The 20,287-nt window shown below is 45.5% G+C and overlaps 3 protein-coding genes across 5 annotated transcripts; 1 reads left to right on the top strand and 2 right to left on the bottom strand.

Annotated features, from left to right (window-relative positions):
* Positions 1 to 922: 922 nt before the first annotated feature.
* Positions 923 to 1,194, bottom strand: LOC101570282 (diazepam-binding inhibitor-like 5). The gene is given in 2 exon segments (XM_004648897.1): positions 923 to 1,146; positions 1,149 to 1,194. Coding segments are annotated over 2 exon segments (270 nt in total).
* Positions 1,195 to 1,961: 767 nt separating this feature from the next.
* Gemin4 (gem nuclear organelle associated protein 4) lies at positions 1,962 to 9,454 on the top strand. 2 transcript variants are annotated; one of them, XM_004635360.2, is made up of 2 exons: positions 1,962 to 2,038; positions 6,151 to 9,454. In XM_004635360.2, the coding sequence occupies exons 1-2, from the start codon at positions 2,029 to 2,031 to the stop codon at positions 9,315 to 9,317; spliced, it is 3,177 nt and encodes a 1,058-aa protein (XP_004635417.1). In that variant the 5' UTR covers positions 1,962 to 2,028; the 3' UTR covers positions 9,318 to 9,454. The 2 variants fall into 2 exon arrangements, with proteins under 2 accessions (XP_004635417.1, XP_023575794.1); XM_023720026.1 differs by lacking the exon at positions 1,962 to 2,038 and adding an exon at positions 3,322 to 3,385.
* Positions 9,455 to 11,619: 2,165 nt separating this feature from the next.
* Fam57a (family with sequence similarity 57 member A) lies at positions 11,620 to 20,240 on the bottom strand. 2 transcript variants are annotated; one of them, XM_004635359.2, is made up of 5 exons: positions 20,026 to 20,240; positions 19,581 to 19,664; positions 15,275 to 15,476; positions 13,069 to 13,164; positions 11,620 to 12,578 (listed from the first exon to the last, which is right to left on the bottom strand). In XM_004635359.2, exons 1-5 carry the CDS (start codon positions 20,145 to 20,147, stop codon positions 12,309 to 12,311), a joined length of 774 nt encoding a protein of 257 aa, XP_004635416.1. In that variant the 5' UTR covers positions 20,148 to 20,240; the 3' UTR covers positions 11,620 to 12,308. The 2 variants fall into 2 exon arrangements, with proteins under 2 accessions (XP_004635416.1, XP_023575742.1); XM_023719974.1 differs by lacking the exon at positions 15,275 to 15,476 and having other exon boundaries at positions 12,494 to 12,578.
* Between the last annotated feature and the right edge of the window lie 47 nt (positions 20,241 to 20,287).

Raw genomic sequence — 20,287 nt, 5'->3', positions numbered from 1 at the left:
GCCCCCTGCACAGCATTTTGTCTTACACAGATCCCCATGCAGGTACTAGGTTTAGCTATGTGGTAGTCTGAAGAAAATTTTGATTTCTAGGTATCAGATGAGTCATCAGTACTGGGGATTTTGAAACTATTGCTCCACTGTTACTCAGCTACTGTGTTTTGTCATGTCATTTTACTTCACTGCTGTGTCACTAAATGATTGGCTTCTCTCAAGATAGTAGCTTCACTGAACTGTGTTCCACTGAGGACTTGTGGGCATAACCTTAGCTTTTCGGAAGATAGACTCCCTTCCTCAATAGTGCTGGGTTGTTGTGGGGGATCAGCAGGTCCAGAAGACATAGAGCCAGGCGCCTCAGGCTAAAGGTGCAGTGGTCATTGGAGAATGTTTTCACCTCTAAACTTGGGTTTTTTCTGAGAGGATGTCACCATGTAGGTCAAGCTGGCCTTTAACTCACTATGTAGAAGCCTGGGCTGGCCTCAGACTTGTGGCAATTCTCCTGCCTCAGCCTGTTTAGTGCTGGAATTACAGGTGTGTACCACTAAGCCCAGCGAACATTGGGCATTTTCATAGCGTTGATTCTGCATCATCTCCTCTACTGCCAAATTTCTACCTAGGTGGTGAAATAGGAAAGTAGGGAACACCCACAACAACCCAAAGTAGGGAACACCCACAACAACCCAGAAAGCCAGTTTGATGGCATTTTACCTAGTGGAGAGATTCATGTTTGTATTTGGACACTTCCTCAGGACTTTGAAGTCACTGAGTTTCCCTTTTCCAGCAGTATACAGTCGTTCTCAGGCAGCTCCAGTGCTTTATTGGTGTCAGCTAACTGTGCTGTGCTACTCTTTCAGGCTATTTCAGCCATCAAGATCTTTTAAAAGGGGCCAGCCCTTGCCCGAGGCAGCATGCTACCTCTGCCTACTTATGTGCCCTTAACCAGCCCCTTTTTCTTCAGCTCTTCCACTTTGGCAATGTAGACCTTCACGGCATCCATCTTGGACATTCCTTTGTGCACATTCCACACCTCCCACTTGGCCTTGGCTTTCATGTCAGAGTCTGGAGGGGCAGGTATGTTGCAGTCTCCCTGAGTGGCCTGCTTGTAGAAGCTGTACACCAGCAGTTTCTCCTGGTCACCCACAGGCCCTTCAGTTCCTTGACGGCAGCGCAGACCAACTCAAACTCCCCTTGGCACATTGGGGTATTTGAGGCTTGGGGCTCTCTGTTCTTACCAGGTGACACCTGACATTAAAAATTGAAGAGGGAATAACTGTACACACAGAAGGCTTCTGGATTGCATCCACCTAGCAGTGCATTTTCTATTTTCTTTGTTTTGTTTTTTGAGACACAGAATCGATATGTAGTCCAGGCTGGCCTTGAACTCACTATGTAGCCTATGTCGGCCTCAACCTCACAGGGTTCCTTCTGCCTCAGCCTCCTGAGTGCTAGGCTTATAGGCATGCACCAGCACACCGGGTTTCCATTTTCTTTGAAACAATAGTTTCAAAGGAGTCTATGATCCTGGAAAATTAAGGATTGTGATTGCAGTATGAAGGCAATTGTGTCCAGTGGGCCTGGGCCAGGCAGAGTATGAGATCCGGGCACCTTCTGTGGGGAGGAAAATCTCGAAAGTGCCTGGTGCGTACTGTAGAATAAGCAGCCTAGACAACGGCATTGGTGCGAGTGAGTTGTATACGTGAGCTGTTGGGGATCCTGTAAGAGGGAAGGCGGGGATGGGGATTGTGGACAGGACCACCTGGACTCAGGAGCCCCAGAAAGGGGTAGTGCACAACGTTCTACCTGTGTGCCGAGAGAGGGCGCTGTGGGCTTGGAGGGCTCGTTGGCGAGGGGCGCGCGCGTGCGTGCGGAGCGCGAGCGACCTGCAGGGGGTGGGGCTGCGAGGGAAGGGGACCGGGCGGTGGGCGGGGCCTATGGCTCCGCCCCCACACCTCCCATTGTGCCGTGGCGCCTGCGTCGCGCAGGCTGCCTCGGTGAGGAGGGGCGGCTGTTGCGGCTCCCAGCGTCGCCGCCATGGACCTAGGTGGGTGCCCCGCTCCCCTACCCTGGCCCGCCTGGGCTGTACTCCACAACGCGCCTCCCGCGCAGGGCGGCTAGACGCGCCCCTCCTGCCGCGCACGCTGGCGCGGCCCGGGCCAAAGAAAACTTCCGGGCTGGTGTCCTTGGAGACCCGGCGTCAGGAGGCCGGGCTCTGGCCCAGGCCGCGCTGTCCTTTGCCTGGCTTCTTTCCCTTTCCAGCCCCCTTTTTTTTTTCACGGGAAAAAAAACTCAGTGAACGGGTGTGAAGTTGAATCCCCGGGAAGTAGACGTGGATTGTGCACGTGCTTGGGGTGATGCCTGGCTAGGCATAAGCTCGGGGAAATCAGGGACGATCTGACGTTCTCATGTATTGAACATCAGCTAAATTCTTGGGCAAGTTTACTACCCTCCCGGGACCCGTCGATAAAGCTGGGAGGATGGTACTGTTTTCCACCCAGAGTTTCAGGAGGAAACTCACAGTTTTCATTGTGACCACGTGCACGCAGTGTTGGGTACAGTGCAGTGGAGCTCTGCTGCGCGCCTGAGATCACAGTTCTGGGGAGGGGTTACGGCAACTGAGGTGGCACTTGCTGATGAACCTGCATGCAGCTTGATTCTGAGGAGGTCTGGAAAGAAGGAAAGCGGAGCTGATAGCTGGTTGCCAAGCTTCCGCACCCTCCTGGGTTGTGCTCTTAAGGGAGTAAGAGCGGGAGGCTGTCTTGAAGAGCCGGGGTATGGCACCCAAAGTCGTGCTAATAATAGTAGATGAGACTTGTGGCTGGCACCAGCAAGCTCTGCAGTGGTGGAGTAGCAGAGCTTGAAGAGTTTGTGGAGTCCTATGTTGTGGCATTTTCTGTCTTTGCCACACCACTTTGTGGTTGTCACATCCTGAGCAAATTGTGCCTGAGCCTCAGTGTGCCTGTCTTTAAAACAGGAATAATAATTTTTGAAGGGTTGATTTTGAATATTAAAAGGTGTTATATATGTACCACCTAGTGCAGTAACTTTGAGAGCTAAGCAAGCACTTAACAAACATAAGAAGTAGGTACCTACCTGCACCAGTTAACCATTAGAGATAAGCTATTAACTGCTTCTGGGGCTTTTTCAAGTAGCATTGTACATACAGTACTGTCTGGAAGGCAGGTATTGGGGCTAAACATCTGCTGAGCTGACTGCAATAAAGTTGAATTTACAGAGTCACACGGAAATACAATTTAGGGTCATTGGAGCGCAGCCTGATCAGAAAGAATGGTCCTAACTCCCAGAAAGATATACCCTACCCTAACCCCAGTAACCGAGACCCTGGGAGTCTGACCTGGCCACCAGAAACCAAGATGAATTGCTTTCACAAGTGAGTTGCATAGCAGTGCCAATTCTTGGCCTTTTATATTCCCATAAAAGTTGACAGGGAAGGATAGTCGTTAGACTTCTGGAATCAGTATTTTTCTGTGCTGGTTCCTGGCCTGTGAAAGTGGGGATGATGTAATCTTGAGGGACTAAAAATCTGGTATGTCTGGTCTCCAGCAAAAGGAAGAGGAATCAGAAACACTTTCATGAGTAGTGAGCAGTGGTTGTATTCTGATTTTAGTTTATGGGCCAAAAGAAACATTAGGTAGAGTTATGTCCCAAGCTGGACATGGTAGCACATTCATGGGATCCCAGTTATCTAGGAGACAGACAAGAGTATTGCAAGTTGAAGGCCAGGCTGGGGAAGAAAGGAAGGAAGGAAGATACTCAGACTGGGCTGAAAGGAAGGGAGGAAGGGAGGAAGGGAGAAGGGGCTGGGATGTAGTTCAGTGCTTCCAGGATTCAATCCCTGGTATTTGTCCTTTAAAGATTCTTTGTGTGTGTGTGTGTGTGTGGTTTTGTTTTTTGAGGCAGAATCTCACTATATAGTTCAGGCTGTCCTTGAACTCACCGTGTAGTCCCTGCTAGACTCAAACTCATGGCATTCCTCCTGCCTAATCTTCCCGAGTGCTGGGATTACAGGCAAATGCCACTATCCCCAACTTATGATTTTTTTTGGCTGGAGGCAGTTGTAGAGATTGAACCTGGGACCTTGCGTATATGTTAGGCAAATCATTTACCACTGCTTTTTAGCCGGCCTCATATCTCAGCCTCCTAACTGCTGAGAATAGTGACAAGATTCTGGTCCTGATAACAATGAAAAGGTTTAGGGAACCAATATTTATTAAATTTAATCAGGCTTGTGATGGTCTAAAGTTTAAAAAAAAATTATTTATCTTTGTTTTTGGAGACAGGGTCTATGTAATTCAGGCTGACCTGGAACTTGACCGGCCTCATATCTCAGCCTCCTAACGGTTAGAATTACAGGCTTGTGCCACCATGCCCATCTTATTTTTTTGCTAAGGCTTAAAACCTGGGCCTAATACAAGATATGTGAGCTCTGGACCACTAAGCATCATTCCCAGCCCTAGCCTAATACTAAATCCTTCTCTTCACCCATCCTGTGAGATGGGATTAAGAGATAACAGCAACAGCCCAGGTCCAGGGCTTTGGCTAGTGTATATAACTTAAGCCTCACGGTTCAACCATAAAGTGTGTTATGCACATGTATGCAGAAGGAAGACAGAGACGTAATCTGCCAAATCACATTGGTTTTGGTTTTTATTTTTTTGTTTTGCGATACCAGGGATTGAACTCGGGACCTTGTGCATGCAAGTCAGGTGCTTATACTGCTGAACCCTGTGCTCACACTGATTTTGAATGACTGAACTAGGATTTAAAACATTTCTGATTAAATTTCCAGGTTGTTTTTCCTAAATTTGTCAGTTAATAGGCTCACTGAAGAAATGACTTCACTTTTATTTAGTATAGTATTCTGTAGCTGTCTCCTGCTCTCTACCATAGAAGCAGGGCTGTGACTAGCCTGTCCTCTAACTGAAAGAAGCTGAGAGGTGACCTCTTGTTTCCTTGAAAGGGGGAAGAATGTTTGATACCCATTGGCAAGGCTATGAGAAAAAAAGGAAAAGAGGACTTGGGTGATTGTTTCTGTGTCTGTGGCTCTGGGGCTGTGCCCTCAGTCAGTCATTCCTGAGAAGCTTAGCTGGAGTGTCCAGGAATGTACTTGGTGCCCCCTCTAGTTTGGTACTGTCTTTGTGCTCTTTTTCTTTCTTTCTTTTTTTTTTTTTTGTTTGTTTGTTTGTTTGTTTGGTTGGTTGGTTGGTTTTGGTACCAGGGATTGAACTCAGGACCTTGCACTTGCTAGACTTGTGCTCTTTCTAAACCTTTCTCCCCAAGTGCTCTGGAGGCTTCCCCTTGCCGGAGGCTCTACCCTCACAGAGCAGCTTTCCTTTACCATCTTCCCAAGGGATCTCATTTACTTCTTTAGTTCCAGTGCCCCTCTGGGCAGATGCCTCCCAGATTCAGCTTTTAGGCCAGACTTTCCATCTGAGCTCATCGGAGCTCCAGCCCATGTTGTCATTGCTGGAGGACACCTCTTCCTTATATTCTACCTCAGACTCCCCAGGAACCAAAACTATATTTCTTCCCTCCAAATCTGTTCTGACTCTGTTCCCTGTTTTCTGGGGAATGTGTAGTTGTGTATGTGCTACTGGGGAATGAACCCAGGGCCTTGTACTTGCTCGACAAGTACTCTGCCACCTAGATTTAATTTTGTTAAATTTTGTTTTGAAACAGTGCTTCAATAAGTTGCCCAAGCTGGCTTCAAACTAATCCTTCAGTCTCAGCTTCCTGCTGCGTCCTCCTGAGTATCTGAGATTAACAAACATATCTCATCACACCTAGCTCTCGACTGTGTTACCTAATTGTTTTTCTGCCATACTGGAGATCTAACCCATGGCCTTATAAATGCTAGGAAGTGCTCTACCACTACCCAACTGTGTTCCTTTCTTGTAGGTACCCTTTGTCTTCTCAGTTCCCCAGCTAGGAAGCTTGGATGTGTTTTCTATTCCTCTGCTAAGTCCTAATGACTCCAGCTCTCAATGGCTCTTACAACCATCCCCCCTCCTCTCCCACTGATATCAGTTAAAGCCTTTATCTTAACTTTGTTAATGACCAACCTAATAACTGCTAACTTTTGCTTCCTGTTTTGGAAATTTTTCACTATACTCTTCATGTGGTTTCTTTGTGCAGGACCCTTCAATATCTGTGAAGAAATGACTATTCTACATGGGGGCTTCTTGCTGGCTGAGCAGCTATACCGCCCTAAAGCACTGGCAGAATTGACAAAGTCTGACTGGGAACATGTTGGGCAGCCCATTGTAGAGGCCTTGAGGGAGATCTGCTCAGCCACAGTGCATTCCCAGCCACTCGCCTGGAAGAAGAAAGCTCTGATCATCATCTGGGCCAAGGTTCTTCAGCCCTATCCTCCTACTCCTCCTGACACTGAAACTCGGTGGCAGGAAGATGTGTTCTTCTCTGTGGGCAACATGATTCCTACTATCAATCATACAGTCCTTTTTGAGCTGCTCAAGTCCCTGGAAGCTTCTGGACTCTTCATCCAGCTTCTCATGGCCCTGCCCACCACCATCTGCCGCACAGAACTAGAGAGATTTTTGGAGCACATGACTATTGACACTTCTTCCAAGGATGTGGCCTTCTTCCTTGATGTCTGGTGGGAAATGATGAAACACAAGGGCAATCAGCAGGATCCCCTGCTATCTCACTTTAGAACCATGGCCCACAAGTACTTGTCCTCTACAGATGAGTTTGCTCATCCTCCAAAGAGGTTTAAGTCAGACCCAGATGTGTGTCCAACCTTGCCTCTGTTGGCCATGTTGCTTAAAGGACTAAAACAAATCCAGAAGAGAATCCTGGGCCTTGAGATGAAGTGCTGTGCATTAGCCAACTTGGCTGACATGCTGACTGTGTTTGCACTGGTAGAGGATGATCCCCAGGAAGTGTCTGCGATGATGTATCTAGACAAACTGGCCACAGTGATCTCTGTGTGGAACTCAGACACCCAGAACCCGTACCACCAACAGGCTCTGGTCGAGAAGGTAAAGGAGGCAGAGCGAGATATCAGCCTGACCTCACTGGCCAAACTACCCAGTGAGACCATTTTCCTTGGGTTTGAGTTCATGCACAGCCTGCTGCGGGAGTGGGGTGAGGAGCTGCAGGTCCTGCTCAACAGTTGCCAGGGCATAAATTATGATAGCTACCGGTTGTGTGACAGTCTCACCTCTTTCAGCCAGAATGTGACGCTGTACCTGAATACCACCAGTTTGTCCAAGGAGGAGAGGCAGGTGGTCTCTGAATTGGCAGAGTGTGTCAAGGACTTCCTGAGAAAAACCAGCAGGGTGCTGAACAACAAGGGCTTTGAGGATATCACTGCCTCCATTGCTATGGCCATTATTGAGCAGAAGATGGACCGGCACATGGAAATGTGCTACATTTTTGCCTCTGAGAAGAAATGGGCTTTCACAGACGAATGGATGTCCTGCCTGGTTAATAACAGGGCTCTCTTCCGAGAGCCAGACTTGGTTCTAAGGCTACTGGAAACAGTGATAGAAGTCAGTGTGACAGACAGAGCCATTCCCCAGTCCCAGATCAAACAAGTAATCAGCTTGATCCTGGAGTGCTATGCAGACCTCTCACTACCAGACAAAAATAAAGTACTCTCAGGTGTCCTGCATTGTTGGGGGCGAAAAGGCCTCTCTGAAAGACTGTTGCCTTACTTGGAGAGTTTTCAGGAAGACCTCAACACAATGTTCAACCAGCTTGCACAGAGTACCTCTGAACAGGGCTTGTCTAAAGCGGTTGCTTCTGTGGCCCAGCTGATATTACTGCACCCAGAAATCACAGTGAAGAAGATGTGCAGCATGGCTGTGGTCAATCTTGGGACTCAGAGGTTCCTAGCCCAGATTCTCACTGCCTTCCCTGCCCTTAGGTTCACGGAAGAGCAAGGGCCAAATCCATCCACCACTTTTGTGGTGGTGTGCCTCAAAGAAACTGTCTGGACAAAGTTCTCCACCCCCAAGGAAGAAAAGCAGTTTTTGGAGCTCCTAAGCGGCCTAATGAACCCTGTGAAGCCCCAAGGGATTCCAGTTGCTGCTCTTCTTGAGCCAGATGAGGTGCTAAAGGAATTTGTCCTGCCTTTCTTGACACTGGATGCTGTAGAGGTAGATGTAAGTCTGAAGATCTTCATCCAGACTCTAGAAGTAAGTGCAGGCCTAGAGGAATACTGGCTCCAGACCTGTTCTCCATTCCCCCTTATCTTCTGCTTATGCCAGCTCCTGGATAGCTTCAGCAAGTACTGGCAGCTCCCTCAGGAAAAGCGGTGCCTTTCTTTGGAGGGGAAGGATCTGGTGATCCACATTCTGGAGCTCCTCTGTGAGATTGTATTAGCAAATGCTGAGACCTTCTCCCCAGACACCTGGATCAAGTCCCTGTCCTGGCTCCACCGGAAGTTGGAGCAGCTAGACTGGACTGTGGGTCCAAGACTGAAGGACTTCTTTGAAGGCCACTTTAAGTGTGAGGTGCCAGCCACACTTTTTGAAATATGCAAGCTTTCTGAAGCAGAGTGGACCTCTCAGTCCTACCCAGGTTATGGGCCTGGCACAGGGCTTCTTGCCTGGATGGAGTGCTGCTGTATCTCCAGTAGAATCTCTGAACAGATGTTCTCCCTCCTGGTGGTGGACGTGGGCAATCCTGAAGAGGTCAGATTGTTCAGCAAGGGCTTTCTGGTGGCCCTGGTGCAAGTCATGCCTTGGTGCAGCCCCCAGGAGTGGCAGTGCCTGTACCAGTTGACCAGGAGACTGTTAGAGAAACAGCTCCTCCATGTCCCCTATAGCCTGGAATATGTTCAGTTTGTTCCTCTGCTCAACCTGAAGCCCTTTGCCCAGGAGCTCCAACTCTCTGTACTCTTCCTGAGAGCTTTCCAGTTCCTCTGTAGCCAGAGCTGTCGTAACTGGCTTCCTATGGAAGGGTGGAGCCATATAGTCAGACTCCTTTGTGGTAGTCTGACCAACCTCCTGGACTCAGTTAGGTTAATACAGCCAGTTGGTCCTTGGGCCCAAGGACAAGACCAGAACCTGACCCAGGAAACCCTGTTTGTTTATACCCAGGTATTCTGTCATGTTCTGCATATTATGGCCATGCTCCCCCAAGAGGTCTGTGAACCACTCTACGTGTTTGCCTTGGAAGTCCTTACCTGCTATGAAACCCTAAGCAAGACCAACTCTTCTGTCAGCTCCTTGCTCCAGAAAGTAAATGAGCAACACTTCTTAAAGTCCATTGCTGAGAACATTAGCCCCGAGGAGCGGCGACAAACCCTGCTGCAGAAGATCAGCAACTTCTGAGCATTGTAGGTCAGAGAAAAGCTGGGCCTTAGGGGCTAAAGCTGAGAAGCACAGGCTTTCCAGTTCAAATTATATACAAGATAAAGGCATATGGTAATAACAGTGTAAACAAAATAGTTTCTTAAGTATTTGTAACATACAAACTATAATAAAATTCTCTTTTGAGTCTTAGCAGTAGCTTGGGATTAAATATACTCCAAAATTGGGCTTAGATCATCTTTAAGAACAAAATGACATTGCTATATGTTTATCAATAAAACTTTGAAAAGAAAAAAAAAAATGAGAAGAGTACATTCCTAACTGAATTTTTTTACCCTAGATTTTAGCAAATAAGCTCTAAAGTGGAACTACTTTAGAAAATATTTTTTTTAAGACAAGATCTCACTATTAGTTTAGGGTGGGCTTCAACTCACTGTGTAGCTCAAGCTGGCCTTGCATTTTGTAAATCCTTTTGCCTCAGCCTTCTGAGTTCTGGGATTATAGTCATGCACCACCATGCCCAGCAAGGGTATGTTCTTTTAAACTGAGATCCTCTTCAAGAGTCATTTCAACATTTAATACTTTTTCATGAGGTGTTTTAGAAAGGCCAGGAACTTAGAGTATTCTAGCTCTGGCTCTACCTCTGACTGGTTATGTGCATTCAGGAGGCCTGCACATTATAGTGAGATGGTTGCACCAAGAAACAAGTGTTCTTGATGTCTTGATGGATGACAAGGATGGGCGTGTGCTGCAGGGAGGACTGCCACCCAGCTCTGACCCTGTCCCCCACATATATGGCCTGTGCTGAATCCAGGACAGGTGAATAGCTGAGCTGTGCTGAAAGGATAGGTCCAATTGCCTTCTGCCTAGGATTGGCTTGTCATGATTGTGATGAGTGGGATCAGGCAAAGGTGTGTTCAGAGCCATTAAAAAAATCAAAATTTAAGGTTTCTAGGGTTTTACTATAAAACCAAGAACTAGTTAGAGGTGGTATTTTGGGAGAGAAGATGCTCTGTCTGGATATCCACACCTTCATTCAAACTGGGACACTACTCAAACTTGAGTTTCCTCCACCTGAGCAGACTTGTTCTGTGTCTAGTAATGAGGCTTCCAATATCCTAGTCCCTCTGAGATTCACCTGAGAAGACAAGGCAAGGCCTGAAGTTACATGTGACATTGGGCTTGGTCCTGGGCACCTATGTATTTGTGGGACCTTGAACCAAAACGTAAGGTATGAGCAAGGTCTTCCTGGAGGCTCAGTCCATTAATACCCTTTGCCAGCTACATCGCCAGGAACCACAGCATGCAGCAGCCAGTCCACGTAGGTCACAGGATGGTTATAACAAGATCAGTGCAGATACATTTAACAAACAAGAATAAGTTGGGAAATTAGTGCAATTTAATCACCACATGGATGATTTACCATAGTGATAGTAAACAAAACAGTAAAACACAAAACCATTGCATTTTGTTTTTAAAATGGCACCTATTAAAGACTGAAACAATCAAAATTTGAGACATTATTATACAGTCCTTTAAAAGTTCATGGACAATGAATTAAAGGCACTTTAAAAAAAATTCTAGTCTGAACTACCACTTGAAAAAAGTCCTGGTAGTTACATTAAGTTATAAGGAATGATTAGTGTTGGCACCAGAGGATCCCGTTTGCAAATTGGGGTGAAGGCGCTGGTCCACAGGATCCTGCTTGCAAATGGGAGTGAAGGTGCTGGTCCACAGGACAAGATGGCTGCCCTCTCGCTCCAACCTTCTGGGGTAAAAAGGCAGTGTACACATAGGATGGGCTCTGGCTCATCAGGAGGCTCTAGGAAAAGGACTCTGGCCTAGATGAGACGTCTCAATTTGTAGGACAGAATTCCCATTTCTACTTTATATAAAAAGGACAGTGTCAAGGTAAAGTCACCCAGTAAATAGCCATTAAAACTATCATTTCACTTTGCCCGTTGTTTTGGGTATGTGTTTTGAGACAGGGTCTTACCACATAGTTCAGGCTGACTTCAAGCTTACAGTGATTCTCCTGCCTCAGCTCCCAAGTACCAGTTTTTTCTTTTTTATAGTACTAGCGATTGAACCCAGGACCCCCTACACTGACCTATATTCTTAGCCTTTTTTTTTTTTTTAAATACAGGGTCTAAGTTGCCCAGATTAGGTGCAAACTTGTCATCCTCCTGCTTCAGCCTCCCAGAATGCGAGGATGACAGTCAGGTGGCACCACACCTGGCTTGACCCTGTATCTCTATGCATGTGGACATAAGGAAAGCTATAGGCATGAAGAGTCATTCTAATATGGGAATGTTTGTGACTGCTTGCAGCAAGCTTACAAGTTTGATTCTGGTCCTTTAGCAAGTCAGTCTGCCAACACAAGTTGACCTCTACTGGCCGCCCTACCTACTCAAGTACTTCATGTTTCCAACCCTTTCTTCTACGTGTTGCCAGTGAACATGAAAATTCAATGTTGACACATGGATGACAGGATGAGGCCAAGAACTGTTCATGGACTATCTAGTAAACAAAAAACTACATACCCACAATGATCTTCCCAGGCCAACAGTGCAAGACATTTTAAGATCCAAGTCGCCGTCATTTGCTTCTGCTGGCCGAGTACTGTGGATACTGCCCTGAGTAGTTGCAGAGTAAATAGGTGAGTGCCCAGACACTCAGCACTGTGGTCCACCAGCCTCATGTCCCATTCTTCAACCTCCCAGAGCTCTTGAGATAAGACCCAAGGCAGGATCCCTGGGCTTATATTAACTGCTGGTGGTAGCAGAGAGCTGATAGCACCCAATAGCTGTTAACCATAAAAAGTGCTTTTGCAAAAGGGCAGGTTAAAAGAGGGAAGTAATAGGAATATTTTAAAAGAAAAACTCAGAGCCATCTGCTTATCAATACCGAAAAGGCTGAGGCCACCTAGGGCACAGTTTGGTCCATGGAATACTGAGTAGAGGCAGCAGCTAGTGTGAGGAGACAACCTCACTACCCAACTTCTGGGGGCTGTTATCCATCCTTTTTGTCTTGGGGAGTGTCAAAGAGCCGGAGTGCCTTTTTGCACAGCAGAAAGAACCAGTAGAGCTGGGGAGCGATGAGGAAGGCATTGGCCACATTGCAGAAGAAAGGGATATTATATGGCACTTGGAGCATGCTGAGTCCGTGCTGTCGGCCATAGGACCAATACATGAAGGGGAAAAGAAGGATCCGACAGCAAAAGAAGCTGGTCAGCGTGATGATTCCGTTCACTTTATACAAAAGGGTGTGCTGCTGCTTTCGCTGTCAAGGGGAAAGAACATGAGGTCAGTGAGAGAATGGGCCAGGAGGAAATGACTAGCCAAGGTTCATAATGGAAAAGACTAATCAAGATCTAGGCTATCACACTCCTTGATAACAACACATGCATCTAGTGTTGTGATACAGAAAAGATTACTGAGCACTGCTGTGTTTACGTTGTGGTAGCCTATAGCCCGTTTTTCCAATAGTGACATTGAGTTTGTCCTAAATCACCCAGTGATGGGAGTATAAGAACAATGGACTAGAGAAAAGCTCTGGCTAGGGGAAGAATATGATGAGCAGTATCAAAATTGGGTCACACCTACAATTTCACTTCAATTGGCTTGGATGACCACCTGACCTTTAAGTCTGTTGAAAGAGCTCCCATTCATTATTCCTAGCATCAAGAGATTTCTCCAAACCCCACAATTTCCAGAGGAATAACAGCATCTGTTGTCTCCTGTACTATTTCTGACATTTTGTTCATACATGCCTGAATGAGAACTCTGCCCAATGACACAAATGGGGTGCTCAATTCTGCTGTGAAAATGCAGCCAACAAAGAAGTCTCCAAGGTCTCCCCGGAACTTCTGTGGAGAAAAAAGGAAGTAAGTGGAGGTTAAGAAACCACTGGATAAGGGCTGTTGAGATAGCTCAGCAGATGACTGGAGTTCAATCCCCGGCACCACAAGCCACCCCAGCCCTCCCCTTGAGCACTGAGTAGGCCACCAAGTCTAGATGTGGCTCAGGCTTGTAATCCCAGCACTGGGGAGGCTAAAAACAGAATTATCATACATCTGAGCTGTGTAGTAAGACCCTGTACCAAATACATTAAAAAAAAAAAAAAAAGAAAGAAAAAGAAAAACCACTGGATAAGTCAAATGTGATGGCACACATCTATAATCCCAACATTCTGGGAAGCTATTTTTCTTGGACTTGGAATCTTTCTGCCACAAAGGAAAAAAAAAGAATTGCAAGTACGAGCCCAACTTGGACAACTTTGTGATTTAGTGAGACTCCCCCCCCCCAAAAAAAAAAAAAATTAAAAGGTTTGAGGCTGTAGGTCAGTGCAAAGATCCTGGGTGCAGTCCAATAAGAGAGGGAAGAGACCACTAATAGAGTCAGGAATGGTGGCAAACACCTCTCATCCCAGCTACTCAGGAAGATAATATGTGAGGATCACAAGTTTGAGCCTGGGCAATTTAGATCGCTCCTGTCTCAAGAAATAAAAGGGCTTGGGGACAAGACTCAATGGTAGGCCACTTCGCTAGCATACTCCAGGCCCTAGGTTTAACCCCACCAACTCCCCAGAAAAGATCTTGGAGAGAAAAGAAAATGCTACACAGGCAAGTGAACATCCAGTTTACATTCTGCTACTTCCATGGCAACAGCTCTCTGATGTCCAATCCCTAGGACCTGTAGGCAAATTCAGATAGGCTGCTTATATCACAGACTAACCTTTCTTTGAATTTCAGTGACAGCTGGAAGGAACTGTTTTGTGTATCTAAATATTAAGGACACTGAATCTGGGCAGCTCAACAGAGTATATGTTAGATGGTAGGATCTCAAAGCCATAAAGATGGATTCCTTTTTTTTTTTTTAATTTTATATATTTGGTACAGGGTCTCAATGTGCAGCTCAGACTCATAGTGATCCTCCCATTTTTAGCCTTCCCAGAGCTGGGATTACTGGCATGCACCACTACATCCCAATGGTTGCAGGCTCAGGGCACCCAGGGGTGGGGCCGGCTTGGCCTGTGGAGTCAGGGATCAAACTGCAGTCCCTATGCTTGCCTAAGCAGGTGAAGTCCACTGAGCTATCTCGCTGGCCAAGGATACATTCCTTAAAGAATTTGAAGTAATCTACTGCTTTTTTCAAGAAAGAAATCTAATATAGTAGGACATGTCACTTTTACCTCTGAGATAACTCTTAGAGCCCTCATTTCTTCATTTATCATATAGAGCCATCATTTCTGCTATTTCACAAGCTATGAGCTATTAGCTCAAGTGCCTCCTGATAGGCACCCAGGGATTACAAGTTTCCTCTCTGCATTCACATTTTTCTTCCTTGTCGGGTGTTTGGCTTTTTTTATTTTTTTCCCCAAAACTTTCAATCTTCCTTCCTTAGCCTCCTAAGTAGTTGAGATTATAGGTATGTGCCACCATGACCAGCTTGGGTGAATTTTTAAAGGGAGAATTGTTCTGGAGAGACTTGTGACATGAGGCTATTGCTCCCTACCCTCTTTGATACAGTTATACTGTTTCATATTGAATTTTTATCATTTTTACATTGTATTAAACTAAAAACAAAATTTTTGACAAAAACACTACAGTAGTAGAATGTTGGAGAATTGCTAAGAAGAATAACAGTGAGCCAGATGTGGTGGCACATGCCTGTGATTCCACCCAAGGCAGGCTTAGGAGAACAGTGAGTTCAAGGCCAGTCTAGGCTGCATACACATAACAAAACCCTGCCTCAAAGTACAAACAAGATTAATGTTGGTAAAGAATGTCATGAACATTACAGATTTAACGATTTTACTCTACTACCGGCATGGGGAGTTGAACTGCTGAAGCAGCTGGTACAAGCGGGAGGGTAGGGTAGAAAAGGAGAGAAAAGCAATTGTGATGCCTTATGGAACGACAGGACAACCAGTTCAACAGAAAATGTGTGCCCAAGGGTGCTCCTACAAAGCCATACCTGTGCAACTGGCACAAGGACAAAGAGAATAACCATATGGTGCATGATCATGAGGCGGTTTTGACTCAGGAAGTTTCGAAAAACAAAGGAGTGTCCAGGAGTATGGTCTTTGATTCGGCACCAATCACAGAAGTACATAGCGTAGCAGTCATAGACCATGTATGGAATCAAAAACCAGACATATTCTCGGGTAAGCCAGTGCCTAAAAGAAAACAGGGATGATTTATGAAATAATTATGTCTGTCAACTATAAAGGGTCAAAACCAATCTCTTCTTAAACAGGTACCCTATACCTTTGCACTTAATCAGCTGGTATTGTTCGAAATACTTTATAATTCATTTCTGGTATTTTGTGATATAAGGTGATTTTGACATAGATAAATTTACAAATTATTCAACAGCCCCACCAAGAAACTGGTTTGGAAGGTGTTCCCAATCACAAATCCAAACTTTCTAGTTTAACTCCATAGTTGCTCAATAGAGGGAGTTTACTAACTTAAACCCCTGAACAACTGAGCTTTCTATTATATCTATACACAACCCCATTCTAGGAGACTCTGGGAATCAACCCTGGCTAATATCACTTCTACTGGCTAAGAAAAGTATGTGTGAACAAGCCTGAAGTTGAAAAACTACACCACAGCAGTTAGCTATAAGGAGAGAAGAGTTTAAGACAAACATCTCACTTGTCCAATGCAATTGAATCAATATTTGATTAGTCAATAGTTTATAGTCTTTTAAAGTAAATTAGAAGGTAACTCTCTACACTTAATACAAAGTTACCAATAATAACTAGCTTCTATAAAAATTTTAGATAGGGCTAGGGAGATGGCTCAGTGGAATAAGCGCTTCCCTGGCAAGTGCAAGGGCCTGAGTTCAATCCCTGGTTCCACAAAAAAAAAAAAAGAATGATTTTACATTAAAAAAACATCTAAGTTGAAATCACATACCATGCTGGGAAGCAACAGCTTCACTTACTCAGCATATTTTTTGTTTTGTTTTGTTTTTTATGAATGTGCATGTGATAGGTAAAGGAAACTAATTTTATGGTTATCAAACTACCTGATCAAAGTCATGTGCATCAGAATTACCCCTTAACAATCATCCATTTGTTAACTGCTCCACTTGCAGAGATTCTAAATTGTATGTCTCAGACCTCCAATCTGCACTTCGACTTTGTCTCAGTTGATTTTCTGAGGAGCCACTCCATCCTACAGCCACACTGGGCATGTACTCTGTAGAGGATGTCATGTAAGTCTTTGTTCATGAATGGCTGACTCCACTTACCACAGCAATAACTAACTAGTGAATAAACAAAAGAGGCAGACAAGTAATAAGGGCAAATATAATACACTTATAGATGAATTAGCCAAATTCCATCTGGACAAAAATATGCAATACTCATTACCCTGTCCATCAGTGGTCTCCCTTGCTTTCTTTTTTTTTTTTATATTTTTATTTATTTGTGTGTGTGTGTGTGTGTGTGTGTGTGTGGCCAGCTCAGCCCACCAGGGGGCGGGGCTGGCTGGCATGTGGTGCTGGGGGATTGAACCGTGGTCTCTGTGCTTTGCTAAGCTTGTTCTAAGTAGGTGCTTTAGACCACTGAGCCATCTCACCAGCCCCTCCCTTGCTTTCTTAAAGCAATTCCAAATTTTAAAACTGGAAAGAAATACTGAAAGCCTTGATGAAAAACTGACCTCACCCCTTGAATGGAACCTAGGGTTTAAAATTTTGCACCTAGGGCTGGGAATGTAGCTCAGTGGCATAGCACCTTCCTTCCTACTCTAAGGTCCTGGGTTCAATTCCCAATACCAAAAAGAAAAATAAACAAAAAATTGTACCTACAACTAATAAGATCTGGAACCACAATCCTAGGTAGAATTCGCTGAATACTTATTTGTAAGGATCTAGATTATAACCTCAACTATCACTAGTCTGCAACTTTCTTTGTAAAATTAAGGTGATAATCTTTGTCTTACTTTACTTCCCTAAGGGAGTCCTTATGAAGATTAAAAAATTGAAAGTGTGAAAATCCTTTTAAATATAAAACTTAAATGGATCAACTGAGAAAACTCCCTAGAACTGTAATTTAGCTCTTTTAGAGGTCTGGAGCCCTGCAAGGACCTGCTGGAAGACTTGGCTCCATACTACGTTCAGCCTGAGATTTAGGATTTATAGATACCCCCCTCATATATAAATAGGGTAAAGGAGAAGTCATGCAGCATAAAACTATTTGGTTGCATGGGTGTGTAGTCTGAGTCATGAAATACCTATAAAATAATGATACAGGAGTTTTGTCATATCTTTATGCACCCACACAAAGGTGGAGGAAAAATGTGTCTTATTTCGCAAACAAAATCCAAGGCATACAAAAGTAAAGCCGTATTAATATGCTAAGCTGTAAAAGGCTCAAATCAACAACTTCTGACATTGCTAGTCCTATGGAAAACCCACTATTATGGACTACTGGACTATATTGAAATATTTTGCTGAATTCACGCACCTACAATATTTAAATGACAATGGAATACCCTTTTCTGACAAAACTAAACAAAAAAAAGGGGATACAAATGAAGGACCATTTTGTATCTGTAGATTCAAAACAGTGTAGATATCTTAATTCAATGAATAGAAAGAGTTGTTCTAATGGTGTTTGTGGACAGGATATCATGCCTGCATCTTGTACTATGAATAACAACTACAAAGACAACAATATGCAATGTATTAATTATTGATACTGTCCTACTAATTGGTTTTGAAACTATCTCATTGCTATTTTTTCTCAATAAAATCATTTTTAAAATATAAAAAAATAAATTATCTTTCCCATCCTAAAAAAACTCCAAGGCATAAAGATACATAAAAGGAGAAATGTCAAAAGTTTATTCAGGGGCTGGGGAAAAGGCTCAGTGGAATAAGTACTTCCCTGGCAAGCGCAAGGGCCTGAGTTCAATCCCCCTTTGTTGCCATGCTCAACTGCTAAAATACATTAGTTCTTTTTTTGTACTGGAAATGGAACTCAGGACCTTGCGCTTGGCAGGCAGCTGCTTGTGCCGCTAAGCTATGTTCCCAGCCTTACCCATTAGTTCTGTGAGGCATCTACAACAGTAGTTATGTTACAGAACCATAAGTTAGTTATGTGTGAATATCTTTTCCTGAAATGCATAGCAGTTGCTTCCTGCTCACCTTGATGCTAACTCAAACTAGTGCAATGGAGCCATACTTGTCTTAGTTTAAGCATCTTTGCAAGGAGGCTGGTTTCAAGTTTGATCGGACAAACTGCAGGCAATGAGGCTACATGATCAGAAAATGACCAATTAAAATACCCAGCCAACCAAATGCTTTTTACCCTTGGTGTATGTAATTAAGGTCATTTGGCCCGTCTTCTCTTAGCATCTACAATTCACTGTCAATGATTTGTTTAAAAAGAGGTATAAGAATAAAAGAATGAAAATCATAACAGCACGATCCAACTCAAATCTGCAAGCCACAGGCAGGCACCCTGCTCAGGCTCTTCTGGCACCCTCTCAACAGGTGAGGCAGGATGTGGCTAAAGGAGAGAGAGGGGGAATCAGGAAATATGGCCAACACAGCTATCCTTTACCTACTCAACTGGGAAGAAGTGAAGGCAGGTGTAAGATGACAGGTGAAAAAAGTGGCTTAAAAAGTAGAAGTGCCACCTTTGTTCATAGGTAAATACCAAGCGTAATAAACCTTTCTGATTTTAATATATGATTTGTTTTACTGAAGCTGCAGACAGATGCTCATTTCCCTCCTGTCTCCAAACTGAGCTCTAATACACATTCAAGTCAATTTTCTGAAGGCACTTGAAAACTCTTCACTTTTAAAAATCCAAAGGGAAAACACAAGGGCAGCATCTGTAGTGGGGTAGGGGTCCCGTCAGTACTGCTTGTATTTGGTATCAGCTAGTGAATGGTCCAGACTGAGAACCAGCTCAGTGGGCTCTCTGAAAGAACCAAAATCCATCCTCTTACTTTTAGGTATTTTTCATACTTATAAAGAACTTGGAACAAGGGACCACACTGCCCTCTCAGATATCACTCTAAGTCAGTCCTACTCTTGCTCTCCAGCATCTCTTCACTTTCCTTTTAGTTTCCTTTTTCCTAAGCTGAGGGTACTAACAGAAGCAAGGAGAAAAGGAAGGCACTAATTATGGTGCTCCAAGGTTTCCCATTTAGTCTATCATCTACCTAACAGTGTGTGCCTGTGAGCCACTGCAAGGTGAAAACTTTCAAGTTCCTTAGCTTTGTCACTTGTACCTCTTTCACCTGGGACTGGGTGTTACCTGTCCGAGACCACGTCGCTGCAGGAACGGATGATGATGATCCCTGCCCCGGTGGCCAGCACTGCCTGCACTGATGAAACCACCCTAACATTGGGCAGAGAAGGAAAATGAAAGAAAGCGTGTTCCATCCAGTACTGTGGACAGCACAGATCAGCAACCTGACTCTCCCCCACAGCGAAGGAAAATGGTAGATGTGGGCTGCAGCTCCGAGAGATGCACACACCGTCCCCTCCCCGGCCGCACGCGTGGGGCAGCGCTCCAGCCTGACCCCTCTCCCTCCACGCACAGGGGCTCCAGGAAGCTCTGGTTCGCGCGACGCAGAGGGCAGGGACGCGGGGAAGGCAGCCCCCTCGCTTCCTGTCGCCCCCCTTTTCCGCCCTCAGTCCCGCGCGGGGGAGGAGGGCAGTGCCCCGCGCTGGGCGGGCGGCCCGGCCACGCCCGGTACCTGGTGCCGACCATCACACAGTCGTTGTAGCTCCATGCGGGCCGCCAGCGGCGCAGCGCCCAGGTGCTGAGCGCGAAGAGCCCCGGGAAGAAAAGCGAGCCCCAGGCCAGCGTCAGCAGCATGGGTGCGCCGGGTCCGGCCGCCTGCTCCGGCGCCGCTCAGCGTGGCTCGGGTCGGCTCCGCCGCGCGGCTCTGGGCGCCGCCGCCCGTCCTATTTCTAGCCTCCGCCCTCCGCCTGCGTCTCCGCCCCCGCCCGGCCCGG

Source organism: Octodon degus, unplaced genomic scaffold (assembly GCF_000260255.1).
Source record: "Octodon degus isolate 3935 unplaced genomic scaffold, OctDeg1.0 scaffold00072, whole genome shotgun sequence".
Taxonomy (NCBI): domain Eukaryota; kingdom Metazoa; phylum Chordata; class Mammalia; order Rodentia; family Octodontidae; genus Octodon; species Octodon degus.
This window is presented reverse-complemented; position numbering and strand designations above follow the sequence as displayed.

Coding starts and splice junctions, on each gene's coding strand:
- Fam57a (XM_004635359.2), bottom strand. CDS start 20,147: ATGCTGCTGACGCTGGCCTGGGGCTCGCTTTTCTTCCCGGGGCTCTTC. Junction 19,665..20,025: donor TGTGTGATGGTCGGCACCAG/GTACCGGGCGTG, acceptor GCCCAATGTTAG/GGTGGTTTCATCAGTGCAGG. Junction 15,477..19,580: donor AGCGACGTGGTCTCGGACAG/GTAACACCCAGT, acceptor GTTTTCTTTTAG/GCACTGGCTTACCCGAGAAT.